This window comes from Poecilia mexicana, unplaced genomic scaffold (assembly GCF_051168715.1).
Source record: "Poecilia mexicana isolate PSO_F unplaced genomic scaffold, ASM5116871v1 scaffold_18, whole genome shotgun sequence".
Classification (NCBI taxonomy): domain Eukaryota; kingdom Metazoa; phylum Chordata; class Actinopteri; order Cyprinodontiformes; family Poeciliidae; genus Poecilia; species Poecilia mexicana.
The window spans coordinates 24519385-24537305 of record NW_028263387.1 but is presented as its reverse complement, the minus strand read 5'-3'; the positions used below and the strand labels follow the sequence as shown (position 1 = coordinate 24537305).

Sequence of the window (17921 nt, the reverse complement as noted above, 5' to 3'; positions counted from 1 at the left end):
TTTTGTAGCAAATATCAGCTATAAGATTTTAATTGGTCTTTGTGCCATTTAGACATGAATGTCATGTTTTTATGTTTGATATAATTTTCTGAAGTAATTCTTTAAAATGTTATGTTGAGTATCAACATAAAAAGCAACTAATTAAAGGTTTGAACCAAACTTTTTATTTAACCACATAGAAAATCCAAGGCAGACATTCTTTGTTCTGTACAGCAGTGTTTCTCACCAAATAAAAGTAGCAAACTTAAGGCACTGATTCCTCAGAGTTTAGATGATCTAAAGTGAAGAAAGAAGGTGAAACCAGCAGCAAACACACACAGGAACAAACCTACACACACAGCACTGAATAAAACCTGAGCCCTGCAAACGCATCAGTCACCACAACTCATGTTCAGGCACAACGATGCATTCAAGTGACAGAGACTCTGGGAAATTGGAGTTTTGGAGGAGAAACAGGTTTTCTCTCGGCATGGAGAGGCAGCAGTGCAACAGGAGGGAAAACAGAGCGAATCATTTCCAAACGGGTTCCTCTTCCCCACGCTTCATACCTTAATTTATGTTACATGGATTTTAGACGCCGACCCGACCCGACCCGACCCAACTCTTTAATCCTTACATTCAGCCGTTCAGAGATGTAAACTTCAGATTGTACATGCAGAGCCGAAGAAGCAGAACGAAAACATAGTGTTCGAGACGCTGCTCTCTCGTTAGCCGGAGCTAGTAGCCCCTCTCCCGGCCCCGCCCCCTGAAGGAGGAGTTAAAAAAATGAGTCCCCGCCCCCTGGTCGCCGTAGCGACGCCTGCCTCTCACCGGGTCGTAGCTGCTCCTGCCCCTGCTGCCTCCCCGCCCCCGGTAGACCTTCCTCTGCCCGCCGTAGCCCATGGCGAACTGATCCAGGTCGAAGTCCTCCTCTGTGCCGCACGCCACCGACAGCGGCTCCGGCATGCCGACGGCCGGCGGGAACACCAGCTGGCCTGGGTCGCCGGGGACGACGGGAACGCCGTACGGCTTGGCGCTGGGGAAGTGTTTGCGGGCGCCTCGGTAGGTAGACGGGGAGGCGGGGCTGCTGCCGGACCGCAGGGCGGCGTCCTTCAGGTCGGGGTCAGACACCACGGCGAGCTGAGACAGAAAGAGACAGCTACTGACCCCTAGTGGTCAAAACGGTGATTACTACTCTATGTTCTGCTTCAAAGCAGTGGACGCTTGGTCCGCTCCACGGCTCTTTAGACCTTTTGAGAGTTTTTCAAAGTTTTTCTTTAAATTCATCAGATTAATTGAAATAATTGATCAGACTCAAAGCATCAATTTGCTGAAAAACCAACATATTCAGAGCCTAAACTGTACAAAATATATGCATTTTGCATAAGACTGTAAATATGTTTTAGCTTCACCTGGTTGAAATTCACTAAAATAATGCTATAATTGCATTATAAGCAACAAAATGTTTATTTTATTAAAAATATTATGTGCAACTTTTAATGCATTTCAAATACTGTGTGAAAAGACTTAAATGTAAATGTATAAAATTTTTATTTTCTAGATACTGTGACGGAATAGTGCTTTAGCGTTAGCTTCCATTAACTACAGTTACATCATGGTTGTTAGTTGCGCTAACCCTGAAGCTAAAATGCTAAAGCACTGTAATAGCATGGGACTTAGCAGAAGCTATTCCAAAAGTGCTGTGTCTCTGTGGTATGTAGGGGAAGCTAATGCTAAACGCTACAATAACAAAGTATTTAGCAGGAGCTAATGTTTGACGCTGTACCAAAACTAATGCTAAAGTGATATACTAACACGGTATCTAGCGAAAGCTAATGCTAAATCGCTAAGCCAACTACCAACACTGAAGTTAAAGGTGTCTGCCACAGCTTCCAGTTTAATTAGTTCAACTAGTTGTAATGTTTTTAGCATTAGCAGAGCTACCTGAGCTCTGCTAATGCTAGTGCTGTACGTACTATGGGCTTGTTGTTGAGTGGGGGGTCCACCAGCAGCACCGTCCGGGTCAGAACCTCTCCAGCCTCCTTCTTCATGGCTGATGGGGAAAACGTTCTGTTATAAGCTGCATTGAGACATTTACACGTTAGCGCCTCCTGGTGTAGAAGATGTGAAACTGCTGTCATCTGCTCGTGCCGAGAACAAAAGCCACCTACCGTAGTTGGCAGTAACCACAATATTTCTGTTGTTGTTAGCGTTAGCCATGCTAACGGTGGGCGGGGCCTCCAGCGGACCCAGGACCCGGACGTGTCCGTGGCTGTGGACGGGGTCCGGGTTGGCGGGCTGCAGCTGCTCCATGGCCGCCTGGCTCACCTGGAGCTCTTCGGGGGCCGACGGCGGCTGGTACCCCAGGGAGAAGGGCGGGTACGGCGCCGCCGCCGGGTACAGCGGGTGCACCGCCGCCTGACCCGGGTGGAACCCCTGAGAGGACGGCGGGGCATTGGAGTACGGCGGCGGGGGCGAGGGGTATCCGACGGGGCATGGCGGCGGGTTTCTGGGCGGTGGCCACGGCAACGAGGCGCAGGGCATCCTCTGCGGAGGCTGGGCGACCGGCGGGTACGGACTCTGGTTGAACTGGGGTTCGGCGGGGCGGGGGGGCTCCGCCGGGGGACTGTGGTGGTCGTACTGGGGGGAAGGGGAGGGCGCTGGGTAGGGGGTCGGCTGGAAGGCCTCCTGCAGCTTGGTGGGGGGGCTGGAGCAAAGGTAGTGGGGGGACGGGGCGTGGGGCTTCATCTGCATGGTGGAGTACTGCTGCAGCGGGAAGAGGTACACGTAGGGGGAGAACATGGGCATGGAGTACGCCTGGAACGGAAACATTCAAGAACGTTTGTTTTAGTTACGCCGAAAACAAGACACACGTTTCTGAAACGATTAATGAGACTTTTTACCTTGACGCCCAAGTTGAAGAAAAACCTCAAGACGTTAACGTCTGCAGGGAAAAAAATATACCTTTAGTCAAAATAAATCCTCTTTGCTACTTTATTGCCATAAACAAGAAAAAAAACATTATTCAGGTTCTGAAATTAATCGATTTCAGTGTTTTTCATGGTTGATATTTTATAGTTAGGATTCACCAAAGCAGATCGTCTCTCCTATTTCCTCCTTCACAGATGAAACGGCTGTTGGCTCATCTATCGGCGCAACACGTTTCCAAATCCGTCCAACCTGTCGACGATCCCTGGACTCTTCATCTGTTCAATCTCACTCTTTCCTCTCTCACTTTGTATCTGAGCATCTAAACCAGAATGTCCCTCATTTCAATCCTCTCCATTTTTATCCCAGTCAATGAGCATCTACATGGTGTCTTTTTCAGTTATTCTCAGTACAGATCACAATATCATCCGCAAATAGCATGGTCCAGGAGGAATCCAGTCTGGATACATCAACATTTGTGCAAAAAAAAGGTGGAGCAAAAAAAGATGGAGCTTAGGTCTAAACCAAAGTTCATCCATCACTTCGACAGCACACCTCACCACTGTCTATAGCACCCTGATCTGTCACCCACGATTTGTTAATTTAGCAACATGGTTTCTCTTTCATCTACTCCCAATATAGATCACAATATCATCTGCATACAATATGATCCATAATCAATCTTTCCTGATTTCTTCAGTCTTACTACCAAAACAAGGCAGGGCTAATATCTTGTCCCAGAAGATATAATCACCAGATCCCACTAAACTGATCCATCACTCCGACCGCACACCTCACCACTGCCTCACTGCCCTTCCACAGCACCGTGAAATAGTTTTCTGCCACTCCTGACTTGTTCATACGGTGACATGGTTACTTTTTCACCAATTCCCAATATAGACCACGGCATCATCTGCAAACGATATGATCCATGGAGACTTCAGCCCCATTTCTTCAGTCTTCCTGCAAGAACAAGCTGGAGATCTGAACCCAGGTGTTCTCAGCTGCCTCATTGTTCTTCCCCAAATTATTACCTTATATTTATCATCTACCTGATGATCTCTTGTCAAGTATAAACTAAAACATCACATTAATGGAGTCGTGTGCTTCTGTAAATTAGTGCTTCACCTTTCGGCAGGTCGTCTCCAGACTTGCTGGTGGAGAACGGCGGGATATGGGCGACCTCTCCTTTCTCCCCCTGGGGGTAGCCGGGGAACAGGGGGTCCTGGTAGAGCTGGGACAGCTGCTGCAGGGGGACGGCGCCATGGATGGGTTGAGGGAAGTGAGGTTGTAACGGGGGAAGAGCAGCAGGCTGTGACTGCTGGGAGGCAGGAGGAGGAGAATCAGACTTTGGAGGCTCTGTGTCTTCTGAACTCTGAATGCTGAGGGACAACTCAGAGGACAGAGGGGAGTGAACCGGGGTGCCGTCGGACTGCGCCTGGAGTGAATGAGGTTCTGGAGACAGCTCAGTTTGGGGCTGCAGTTGTTTCTGGGGGGAGGAGACCTCGGCCTCAGGCTTGATCTGGTTTTGTGGCTCTTGACTTTGGGTCTGGATTTCCTGTGAAGAGTGTTGGGTTGTTCCTTCTGCCTGAGGCACCAAAGCTTTAATCAGGTTTGGAACAACCTGAGGAAGACTCTGAGGGACGGACGTCTCACTCTGGGGAGGCTGAGACGCAGGAAGACTCGTCTCAGTTTTTGGCAAAACATCTGGAAATACAGAAAAATCAGCATGAAAACATCATCTGCATAGAACATAACATGCTGGAATGGACTTTAACTCACCGGTGTGGGCTGGTGGAGCTTCTTTGGGGTGAGCAGCAGGTGGGATCAAGGTGGAGGAGGGAGAGGGAGGACTGGGCGAGCGAGGCAGCGCGGTGAGCGGGGAGAAGGGGCGGGTGAAGCCCTGAGCCGCCGTCGGACTCGGAGCGATGGGGGCGATGAAGGTCGGAGCGGCAGCCGCCGATGATGGCGGAGAAGATGCAGCAAATGAGGAAGATGGAGGATGATGAGGGGCTGGAGAGGCAGCAGGGAGGACCGGGGTGATGAAGGAGAAGAGGCTGGAGGAGGAGGGCGCCGGGGGCTTAATGCCCGGCGGAGGGGAAACCGGCACGGCCGCGGCGGAGGCGTAGGATTGGGCGTTTGGTTTAGTCTCTGGAGCAGCAAAGGTGGGCGGGAGAACGGAGGCGGAGCCTGACGCGGTGGCGGCGGCCATGTTTACATTCAGCGAGCTCCGCCCAGCCGGGTCGGCGTTAGCAGCAGGAAGAGAGGAGATGGCGCGAGCAGCTGGAGGCGGAGTGGAGGAGTTCGGTCTGTCGCCTGCAGAGGGCGACAGCGCTCTGCTGTCTTCAACCGGACTCTTCTATAAACAAAACAAAGAAGAAGAAAAAACTGATTTAAATGCCCAGGATGTAAACTAACTACATATATAAATATATATTATAATATAATTAATTAAATTAATTATATTGGCCTAATTTATCAACATGCAAACATCTGGGTTCTGATATGGGATGAAATAATTTGTCGTGATTAATCGTTTATTGAAATAATTGATTAATTATGATTCACCAAATACTAAATAATCGATTATTTAAAAAAATTTACCAACTAATTTAGTGATTGATTAATCGTTAACTATAGTATAACGACTCCAAGAAAGGTGAGCTGCTAAAATGACAGTCAGAGCTTCAATTAAACCAAAACCGAACAAATATGAAAACCTTCGTCTGGTTTACCCAGAACTCCTCAGTTTTATCTTCATAAGGCTCAAATTCTGCAAAGTCTCCAATTAAACACTTATTTTTATCCAATTAATAAAAATAGTTGGCAGAACACTAAGGCTATTGCGCCCTCTACTGCGCATGCGGGTCACTTTCAGGTCGTTTGCCTGTTCAGACTGCAGAAACACATACAGGTCGCTAACGTGTGGCAGTGTGAACGCTGCCTGATACTGCAGAAAAACATGAAACATCTCCAGAAAGTTCCAATTTTGTAATAAATAAGGTAATTGTATCTGAAGCTGAAGTTCTGGTGTGAACGCACCGTCTTGTTTCTCTGATTTCGCTTCTTGTCTCCAGTTTTCTTCCTGCCTGATTCAGCCTGAGTCGCAGCCTGACTCTGAGGAGGAAAACAAACATTAGGCCACAATTTAACAACACCTGCTCTCCAAAACAGACAAACACATCAACCTGCTAACTATTACGAGAGAAACACTCTGGTTTTATTCCCCAGAGTAAATAACTCGCTTCCCAAAGGAAATACGGATGTTGGTTTTAGTATTTGGTGCACAACACGTTGTGTGACGATGCTAAGAAGCAGGATTTCCATCAGAAATCAGAGGACAGACGTGTGAAGGTGATGGACTCACGCCGAGGGCGGGGAAGCTGTTCTCGTCTCTCAGCTGGATCTCCAGCAGCGCCATGTTGATCTCCTCCTCCTCTCGGGCCAAACGTTCCCGCTCCGTCAGCCTGACGGGCGGCTCTGCTGCGCCCAGCGACTTCCTGCACAGAATCACCGCCATCAGATCCACCAGAACACAGCCGCCCTTCTTTACCTCGCTTTTTAAATCTGAATTCACTATAGATTTATAATGGATATATTATTTAAAGAACAAAAGAAGTGGATTGGTGCATCTGTAGTTCTGGAAGAAAATGTAATTTTCCACAAAATCCGCAACAAACAAGTAGAAATGCAGAGAAACTATTTTAAGTTTGAGTGTCTTTTACATCTTGTTTATCTGGAAACAAAAGATCTATTTACTTTTTAAAGATTTATATTTTGAAGATGTTACAGGACAGAAACTAAGAGGTAAAAGCTGCTCTTCTGACATTTTCACAGAATAAAGTCAAAGCTGACAAAAAAGAAACAGAAATTAAATAATTTAGGTCTGAATTAGAAGATAAATGATCAATCATTCCCCTCTGATGTCGACTCTGACCTGCTGGGCTTCCCCTGCTCCTCTACGGTGGCCTGCGGGGGCCACGAGTGTTGCTTCAACATGCGCCCGCTGGAGCCCACAGCCGTTGCCTGGGAAACGGAGGAGGAGGAGGCTGGGATGGGCTTCCCTCGTCCTCTTCCTCTGCCCCGCCCCTCCCACTCTGAAAGAGCCGGAGAAGAAAACGCCTCAAACATCCAGGAAACAGAAACAAGGAGGACATTTATCACATCGTTTATCATTTATCACGATAAGTTTCTGATTTATTGCCACATTAAACTCCAATTAATGAAGGTTAAAAACCCAAAAATGTCCTTATTGTCAGGATTGTCACCACTTATCAGTTTACCTGGACCTATTAATGCATTTCTAACTATAACATCGTGATTTGCTTGATTTTAGTTTGTGTTTTTTGTTGCTGCAGGTTTCAGCTTCACCTCCGTGTCCGTTGCTCAGCCTCTTGTCCCGGTTGGTCACGGTGGTCCAGCTGTTCTCGTCGTTCAGCGGCCGGATGCTCCACAGCGGCACCATCCTGCACACCAACACACTCCGTTAAAACACACACACACACACACTGTTAACGCTCAGCGCGGTGCTGCGACCTACTTCTTCCCCAGGTCCTCCACCTGGACCGCCACAAGGCTGTTGTCGGGGGGAACGTCTTTGATGGTGGCCTTGTAGGTCCGGCCGTTGTCCAGGCGAACCTGGACGTTTTCCACAAACATGAAAATTACGTTTGAGTTCAAACACGACGGGCGAACCTGCAGCAACGTCACCGACCTGACAGCGATCCCCCACAGAGAACTGCATCCCTGCAGCGATGGAGTAATCCATCTTCTGCTGGGCTGCAAGGAGACAAACACTGAAAATCACTGATTCTTCTGATTAAACATTAAAAACAAAGTTAATTAAAGCTCTTAAGTTAAACACGATTTCCACAATGCAGACGGAGTCACAGGATTTAATGAACAAAAGGATGAACAGCAGCTTCTGTTGTGTTTTGCCCGAGATATTTATTTAAAGTTACAGTATCAAATTGTAACTTGTGTAAAAAATATATTTGTAATACATTTATTGAAACTGTCACCACCTTGTGAAAGTTTATCAGTGGGGGGGAAAAACCCAGAGCTACACTGTCTTCTCCCACTGCTAACTAGAAACAACCAATCAGAGGCAGGAGGCGGGGCTTAGTGCTGCCAATCACCCTCAGTGTATCGCTACTTTCTGCCTAACTGCAGTTGGATAACAACGATGTCAGATGAATGGTTTTCCTTCAGTGGTAACTCGTTTCTCCGTCATCAGCCCATTTAGCCGTATTTTGGTGCCGAATTCGACGTAAACAGTTTTAAAAAGGGAAATTTTATTTTACAACATTCTTCCTTTGGCACAAAACATGAGGAGAAACTTTTAACCAACTTGTAAAGCTGATGTTTCATCTGTGATGCAGAATAACAGGAAATATTGACTTCCAGCTGTAGATTTGCTTTTATTTTCTCCATTCACACCAAAACTACAAACCCTTTGGGTTAATAAACACGTTTAAATGGGAGGAAAAGTGGAGAATAATAAGACGGATCTCGTATCGCTCCGCACACATCAGATCCTAAAGCAGCAGCAGTTTGAACGTTTAAATCTGCTGATCCAGAAGCGGCTCAGATAAACGGCGAGTTTAAAGCTCCTGCTGTTTGCCTCGTTACCGTCGGCGACGCAGCTGCCACATAAACAGCCACCTGGAGTCTGAACACGACTCGTCTGCAGACGCTTTAAATATTAATGCCTCAGTTTCCCTCATCTGTCTGAGCCAGACGCCACATTATCGGCTCTCCTTCCAACAAACCTTCTCAGTCTGAGGAGTTTCTGCACCTCTGACGTCAGGTTCAGCTTGAACAACCTGAAACTGGTTCATGTGCAATTTGGAGGTGTGTGTACACCTTCTCATCTTGTTTTCATCATTTAAAACTCAGGAAAACAAAAACATCTGTAGGCTCAAACTCTTCAGTTGTCTTTTGGAAACACTAGTTGTTGCTGTTTGTTGTGCATTATGTGACTGTTAGTTTTTTATGTCTATGTCAACCATGAGTTCGTTAAATAAATCATCTTTCTCTACTAGGCAGGACGGTAAATCTTTCTCAATTCTTGTTAAATTACATTAAACGTCCACCAGGTGGCAGCACCTCTCTGAAAAACACAGCCTTCCCTTCCTGTAAGACGTTACATCATCATAAATCCTGGTCTTTTGGTAAATCAGCATCTTTTCATTTGTTTCTAAACTTTTCTATTGTTGATGTTCTGATGATAAATCTGGCTGCACTGCAAAACCACAAACTCCTTCCAACCGACTCTGGTCGAGTTTCTGGTGCAAACATATTAGTTCACTAGAAACACGACTAAACTAACGTATAAGTAACTTTTCAGCAAGAAACTAAAGCTTGTTTAGAGTCAGTAACTCTTTAATATTGATGAAAAGTTGACAGATTATTTCACTTTCCCATGTCATAAGTGAAATAATTTGGCAATAGAACTAGAACTTCTAATGCAATATTAAGAATTATTTACTTAAAACAAGCTCCTGTATTTTGCTGAACGTTGGTTTGGTCTTATTTCTAGTGAACTAATATATTTGCACCAGAAACCCGAGCAGTCGGCTGGTTTGTGGTTTTGCAGTCGGATGTAAGAGACGACGTGATTGAGAGCGTTTCTGTTTCGCCCACCTCTCTTGGTCTTGTGCCAGATGTCGTAGTCGACGTTTCGGAGCAGAGTCGGGTTCAGGGAGCGCCTCACCCGCTCCGGCAGGCTCCGGCCGCGGCCCCGGCCCTGAAACAGACACAGCGTCACCCAGAGCAGGTCGGAACCAGGCAGCACCAGAACCCAGTGCAGCTTTTTGAATCAATATTAAGGAGCTACTGACTGAAAACAAGTTTCTATCTCTAACTGAAAAGACACTTTTTACTTAATACAAAACTTTGATGTTTGCATTAGAAACTAGATAAAAAAATTCTTGGTAGAATTTTATATTTTGCAGTGTAGCAGAAAACCCTAAAAGTATTTTTTTCCAAAGGTTACTGAAGTAACGGGAGTATTTTCTGCCCAGCAGTTACCCGGTAGCTGCCGGGTCTGGAGGAAACCGAGCCGGTTCCGTTTTCCACCCTGTGACGATGAAAACAAACGAAACGTTTTTGAGTTTCACTGGATTTCAGAAGCTTCATTTCTCTGCAGCGCGGCGTCGTCTCCCACCAAAGCGGCTCGTGGGTTTCCTGGTCGGACTCGTCGCTGCTGCCGCAGACGGCCATGCAGTCGTCACTCAGCAGGTCCGAGGCCCGGCTCGTCCTCTGACACGGGCCCAGGGAGCCGCGGTCCACCCTGAAGACGCCTTCGTACAGCAGCTCGTACAAGATGGCTGCAGGACAGGAAGCAAACTCAACACTACTGGAACCAGACTGGAGGTCAAAGGTCAGACTATCTGTTCACCTAACAACATATTTTAGAGGGAAAACAGAGAAAAGGGATCCTCTCCACAGTTCAAAATAGAAAAACTGTAAGTTACAGCCGTCAGGATTTAAATATAAAACCAGCAAAAAACAGAGAGAGAGAGGAGGAAGAAATAAAGGAAAAGAGAAACACAGAAAAGAAAGACAAAAAGCAAAAAAGACCAAAATAAACAGACAGAAAGACGGAAAGAAAGGACACAAAAGCAAAACACAAGGAAGAATTGAATAAAAAAACAAGGAAGACAAAAAGCACAAAGAAGGAAACAAGGAAAGGAAGGAAGGACACAGAGAAGGAAAAAAAACGAATATGTGAAAAAAACAGAGGAAACAAGGAAGAAAGGAAAGAAAGTTGGACAAAAGGGAGGGACAAAGGACATAATGATGGACTGACGGAAGAATAGAAAGAAAGAAGAGAGGAAATAAATTGACCTGAAATGGATTCTGCTGAGTTTTGGGGTTGGATCCAAACGGGTCAGAAACGACCATCTGCCAGTTTCTGTTTTTCTATTGTTACTGTAAGTTTGTCAACATGACATCCAGGAGTCCTGGCATCAATCTGCTGAGTTCTGCTTCGGTACTTTAAGAAAAACTGGGTTCTGATCTGGAATAAGCCGGGCAGCAGCAGAAGGACCTCCTGCTGTGACTTACACTGGCAGAGAGCAGCGCTCTTCATGTGGGTGATGGGGTAAACGCTGTCGTAGTGGTTTCCATTCAGGAAGCACAACCGCACCTGGAGGAGAGGGAAACGGACCCGTTAGAGGCCCGGTTCTGACCCGGGAGGCCAGCAGCACACCGACCAGCCGGGAGATCAAGTTAAAGAAAGCTGTGACTTCTCTCAACGTTTTCACATTTTAACCCAATATTTATTAACGATTAATCAAACTGATTACGATTAATCGATTAAATGATCATCTAGAAATTTGGTAATCGATTGTTAACAGGAACACTGACTCTAAAAATTTAGATTTGCTGAAAGAACAACACAATCAGAACCGTAATTAATCCAAAACTGAGCAAAAATATAAACATTTTGCATTTAAGATGGAAAATATAAATTTTTCTATAAATATGTTCCAATAAAAACTCCTCAAATTACAGTTTTACCTTCACTCTGTTGAAATTCTGTAAAAAAATATTAAGGGCATTTTATAATCAAATTATTATCACTCAAAAGGAACCAACAGACCAGCAGACCGTATTTTTACCTGCAGATGCATCTTTGCTATAAATCATCAAATGTTCACTAAAGGGAAATGATGTTATAACATTTTAGGCTGAATTTTTTATTATTGAAAAAAATAACTGAATTATTTGCACCTTCAAATGTATTTCAAATATTGTCTAAAAAAAAAGGGCCCAAGTGGTTAAATAAAAAAATAAATAAAATCAGCAAAATGTGGTGATTTTTATGTCTGATTAATCGATTAATCATCAAAATAATTAATATTTAAACATTAAAGCCAGGATTATTTTTGCTGCTGACATGCTAACATTTGTCCACATTTCTTAGACTTGGAGTTTGAGCCAGAGCTGAATGTAGATGTTTGAAAGCGTCAGGCTGCGGATCCTCACTTTGTCCTTGAAGTTGTTGTCTGTGATGTTGACCGCCGGCTTGCCGGGTTCCTGGAAGATCAGGAAGTCTCTCCTGATGGAAACAAAAGGAATGAGGGGAGTCATCACCAGACTCTCTTCCAGCATCCAGAACAGTTTTACCAATCGATTTAAAGCTGAACTTTGAACTCTGCTTTGTATTTCAGTGAGATCGCCATAGCAACTGATTTTCTTCCTTCGTCATTCATGTTGGTTTTACGTAGAGATGAATGATAACTTTTGATTTTAAATAGTTTTCTGACTCCAAAGGCCAAAAACCTCAAAACTGGACACAGGAATGAAACTAAAGAACATTTTTATCTCTAGACGACAGCGGGTGTGTTTACTTTACGAAGCAGCGGGTGTACTTACTTATACATGACAGCCAGAGCGTTGATCTCCACTTCTCCTACCCATTGCTGTAAAACCGTGATGTCATCAGTTTACATTCAGCGAAACGCCACAGAGTGAAATAATCAAGCTGAGGTTTTACCTGCGGGTCCTGCAGCTTGCTGAGGTATTCCTCAAAGTTTCCCTCGATAAACTGAAACAGAAATCAGAGCAACGAGTCCAGAGACATGAAAAACATCAAAGGAAATATTTACATAACAAAATGTTTTACAGAAATGTGATGACTCGGATTTAAACCAGCCATTTCTCTGACTTCGTGTTTGAACTTCTGGTTTGTTTCAGTCTTTAGTGCTTAAAATGATCATTTAATGTTTAGTAATTAAATGGTTTTTTATTTCTAGATTTTTTGGTCACATTAAAAGATTATTTTAGTTTAGTTTGGAGAATTTTGGCTTTAGAGTGAAATTTATGAGACAATAAACTCATAAAGTCATTTTTTTATAGTTTTGTTTCTCTCAACCACTTCGATGAAAGTTTTCTTAAATCTTTTTTTTCATGTTCTCATCATGTTGTTTACCTACTAAATAAAAATGTTTTCCTTAAAACCTCAAACTAATAATAGCCTGACCTTTTATTCAATAATATCAATTAAATCTCCTTATTGCTGCATGTTTCCACTTTGCTTATATCTTAATAATAACCATAAATGTTCATAATATTTTTAAAATGCATAACAGTTGCTACTTATTGTTGGTAATTTAAATAAAAATGTAATCAATAATTCCTCAAAATGCAAACATATAAAAACATAAATGTCTTTCTCCATTACATGATCTGTAAAAGCAGTAAGTAAAGGACTCAAACTCCCAGAATTCATAGCAGGTCATCAGTCAGTGCCTGAAAGTAACCGGTTCGGTTCTGCAGCATTCTTACAGGAGAAATTTCCTGATCGGGATCATAAAGACGTTCATCTTTCACTTTCAGTCCAGCTTTAAGGAAACAAACCGGCAGCTGAGTCTGAATCATTAACAGCTTTTATTCATTCCTCCTTCATAAAGCCATTAAAGCAACATGGAGTCTCAGTTTCTGCTGTTTATGTCGTCTGATTCACCGATAAAACCTGAAATGTTTCCACCTCCGTCTGTCGTTCACTCAAACTCCATTTTTGATAAATTAAAATGTAGAAAAATCTCAAGTTGGAGTCGATATTTTTCACTTGTAAGGCCAAAATAATGTGAAAAAATGAGTAGCACAACTGGAAACAACCAGGAATCTGAGCCGTTTCTGAAACCTGATAATAATATTTAACCGCTTCGTGAAGTCATAAAACCAGAGCTGACCTTTAACCTTTGGCTTCTGCCGACAAAACGAGTGAGAAAAGAAGCTTTTATTAGGTCTAAATTACAGCCGGAAAGTTAAGAGGAAGAAAGAAAACTAGTGAAACTCTCCTGATTTAAATTAACCAGTTTTTATCAAATTTGCTGTTTATGAAGATATAATTTTTGTTCAATCTGATTTTTTTATTTTTCCATCAATCCACTCCATGGGCGTCCATCTATTTTACAGCTTGTATTAAATTGGACTTTGAAATTAGGTCAAAAATATTTTCTGAAAGGGGAAATGGAGAAACTAAATGAAAAAAAATAAACGATAAAAATCAGATTGGATGTGAAAATAAAAGTATTTTTAAGCCGTGTTGGCCAGTTCTACGGTTATTAAACACAAACTCCAACCATAATTCTAGGCTCAACATGCTAGCGCTAGCTCAGATGCTATCATTAGTGTTTCAGCTAGCTTTAGCTCATTTTAGCTTATAAACTGTTGCAACCTTACAGTTGAGCTTTGTAATTTCTGATCCTCTTCTGGTGGCATATTTGTGTTGACTGAAAGTTTTTACTCCTCTTCTACAGTTTTTCTATTCATTTTTCAGGATTTTGTTTTATTCTGCTGCTTCTGCCTATTTTTTTATTTGTTACAGTTCTGCATCTCTTCTAATGCTGCTGCAATTTTCACTGAAAATATTCAGTTTACAACGTTCACACTGAAGTTTCACAGGAAATGCAATGATTTCTAGTTACGTTTACTTCAGTAAATTTTAGGGGAAAAGATACTTTATGTTTTTTTAACCACAATGTCTGTGGACGCTAAGAAATTTTACTCAATATTCTTACTGAGTAAAATTTCTGACTCTACCCAGTAGGAAATAACTTTTCTGAATGAACAACAATGTACCTGATATTTATGTCAAAGTGAGACCTCTTTGTTTATTTGCCATCTTTGATGTTCTGATGTTATTTTCTATCTGCTGCATTTGGAGGTCAAGTGAACACACAGTAAACAAAATGTATTGTCACTACAGACACTAACATTTATTTATATTACCTACTGCATGTATTAGTTTTATTTTATTTGACAGAATTTTGTTTTATAATCATATGTATTTGCATATGACCTATAATTTTAGTGTTTAAAATATCAAAATTTGCTCAAAACTTTATATTTTTAATCTCTGAGGACATCATTTAAATTAAATCAGTTGTTATGAGCTCAGTATCTCTTTACTCTTATTTGAATATAAATATGTTTTAGAGTTGCTATTTTTACTTTACTTTCTAGGTACTGTACCTATTTTTACTTTACTTTCTAGGTACTGTACTCAGCTCTGTCTAGAATCATAATATTCCCATAATAGAATGAAATTATGTTATAAATGTAAAGTGTGGTTAAAGCTGGTGCTTACCGCCTCATAGCTGTCCCGGTTCTGCTTCAGGAACTCCACGCATTTGGCCCGGACCTCAGTGTGGAGGCTCTGGCAGTGCAGTACCTGGGCAGGGTCAAGGGTCAACACTTAAAACAGGCAGGATTCAGCGTTATGCCACTTTTAAGACAGAAACATAAAACATCTGTGTTATATTGTAAGTTTAGATCGAGTACTTGGGAGTAGGAAACCACAGAGGCGTGTTAGATTTATCCTGCGGCGTTCCCCGTTTGGGAAACTTAAATTTAAACTCGGAGAAGTTGCTATCGCACAGCAACACAACAAACACACCTCACCTGAGCGCAGCAAGCTAACTGGAGAACAACTTCCCACAAACATTTTACTGCTTTGCTTCACTTTACCTGCTCGGCCACGGCTCGGAACAGACACGATCCATCTTTGGCAATCTTCTTCCGATGAAAACCTATCGTTTTCAAGTAGTTATCCATCTGTTTCTCCGCGTTTCGCTCCTCATTACTCTGCATGTTTCCGCCGCTGTCCATGCTAGCGGGGGGCTAGCCGCTAAAGCTAGCTGCGTAAAGCGACGGTTAGGAGGCGGTCAAAGGGGAGAAACTTGAACACAAACTGGTAATATCACCGCTGAATGTAGTTGCAAATACACATTTGCGATCTGGAGGCCCTCTGGTAAAACTAGAACTACTTCTGGTTTCGTTTCCCGGGAAGTCCTGGGTGTCCAGCACAGGAACCTCCTCAGCGGCAGAAAGTGAAACTTTAGCCTGCCGTTAGCAGGAGAGCTAAAAACTGACAACACGCCCCCTTCTGGCCATGAGAGTGAAGTCACACGCAGTGTTACGTATTGTTTCCGGTTTAATTTCAAAGTAAAAGCTAAACAGAGTATCAGTCTTACGGAGAAATGACTGAAAAAGACAAAAACAACAAAAACACTTTTATCAAACTGTCAGATAGCAAATATCTCTTTCTTGTTTTTTAAAACAACCAAATTTATATTCATAACTTGTTAAATAAATAACATTAGTGATATCCAAAACATTTGGAAATACTAATGTTAAATAAATAAATTAATGAATTGATTTATTATCGTGTAACATTTTATTTATTTAACACACCATTTTAATTGTTCATGTGAAAATATTTATTTCAAACATATGATCATGTTTTTATTTTTTCTGTAATTATTTCCTATCAACCAGCAGGTTTTACTCATATAAACTGGTTTTTCTCTATTAACAAGCTGATTGGTCTGCAGTTGAGTTGCTGTGCAGGTTAACCAATCAATGTTAGGCTATACTTCATAAACTATAAGGATAGCTTAAAAGACTTCATAATGGACTGGATAGCACAGGAAATATGAAATAATTGAAGAAATATATTCAAATATAATTCAAAACAACAACAACAACAATAACAATAATAATAATAATAATAATAATTTTAATAATAATAATTACTATTAACACATCAAATTTTGTAGAAAACAAAACTTTAGTCACTGCTAAAACTTTTTGTTCTTCACTGCATATTGCATTACATTTGTTGGAAAATTCCCAGAAATCATTAACAAAATAAATCTCTGAATTTTTTACCTTTTTATTTACAGAAAATCTTAAAATGCAATAAAAAATAATTATAACAACAAAGTGAATCAGCTGCTGTTTAAAAACAAGTTGCAGATCAGTTCTTCCCTCCCTTCTCATCATCATCCTCACCTTTGTCATTACTTGTTCCTGCATCCAGCAGCAGCTGCTGCAGCATCAGTTGCAGCAGCTGCAGCATCAGTTGCAGCAGCAGCAGCTCCAGCAGCAGCATCATTGATTTCCAGCCTTCAGAGAAACTGCTGAGTGTCGTCTGGGCAGCTGGAACATGTTGTTCTGCACTACGATTCATTCATTACAGAAAATGGACATTTCTTCTCCTAGATCAGTTTAATACTTTTGTTCCTCAAATTTCAATTTCAGTTTTCAGGCTGCACAGTGGCTCAGTTGGTAGAGCTGTAGCCTTGTAGCAAGAAGGTTCTGGGTTCAATTCCTGGCTCCAGTCTTTCTGTGTGGAGTTTGCATGTCCTCCCTGTGCATGCATGGGTTTTCTCCAGGTACTCCAGTTTTCTCCCACAGTCCAAAAACATGACTGTCAGGTTATTTGGCTTCTCCAAATTGCCCCTAGGTGTGAGTGACTCTGTGTTGCCCTGCGACAGACTGGTGACCTGTCCAGGGCGACCCCACCTCTTACCCGGGAGTCAAGAGGCAGGGTCAAACCTACCAAGTATTTTTGGTAAGATTAAAAAAAAACATTCAATTACTTTAAAATGGTGGATATTCTCTGAACCAATAGGAAATGGTCAGATCCCCTACTCCAACATCTTTCTAACCACACAATCAGACAGAAATTCAAAGAGGAGTGGCAAAAGCAAAGGAGGTAGATAAGCAAAACCAGCTAATTACTAATGATAAAATATCTTTTAGTCTTCAGTCAGAGGCTTCTTGAGATTTGTTGCGAGGCTGACTGCTACTGGAGATTGTTGGAGATTGTTGCTGTCCACAGCATCACCATCTTCAACGTCTCTTTGAAGAATTTTTAATTAATATGAGTTTCAGCAACATTTAATTTCCCTTTTACGATAAATAAAATGTGTTTGAACTTAATTTTCTGCAACTTTCTGTTTCAATTTGTTAAAATTTTTTGTCAATCCTTTGATGTCCTATCGCACCTTTTCTTGTGTACGAATAATATTATAATAATAAGAGATGTCTTTAAAAGTAAGGAAGGCGTGATATTTAACATTTTTAAACAATTTCTAAAGTGTTTAACTCATGCAGTTGATATTTAAAACAAAAAGCTCCAGGATTCAATCACAAATTCCTAAACTTTGTGCCTGGTTTGGATGATTATCCTGGTTAATAACCTGACGCTACTT

The 17921-nt window shown here is 42.3% G+C and overlaps 1 protein-coding gene across 1 annotated transcript; it reads right to left on the bottom strand.

Moving 5' to 3' along the window:
- Nucleotides 1–141: 141 nt before the first annotated feature.
- On the bottom strand, nucleotides 142–15802 carry otud4 (OTU deubiquitinase 4). The gene is made up of 21 exons (XM_015005275.2): nucleotides 15391–15802; nucleotides 15011–15094; nucleotides 12413–12463; nucleotides 12292–12338; nucleotides 11902–11974; nucleotides 10978–11059; nucleotides 10076–10238; nucleotides 9940–9988; nucleotides 9553–9655; nucleotides 7622–7686; nucleotides 7448–7545; nucleotides 7279–7373; nucleotides 6845–7004; nucleotides 6275–6407; nucleotides 5950–6024; nucleotides 4690–5266; nucleotides 4036–4614; nucleotides 2883–2923; nucleotides 2151–2796; nucleotides 1956–2032; nucleotides 142–1119 (listed from the first exon to the last, which is right to left on the bottom strand). Exons 1-21 carry the CDS (start codon nucleotides 15529–15531, stop codon nucleotides 718–720), a joined length of 3741 nt encoding a protein of 1246 aa, XP_014860761.2. The 5' UTR covers nucleotides 15532–15802; the 3' UTR covers nucleotides 142–717.
- Nucleotides 15803–17921: the final 2119 nt, after the last annotated feature.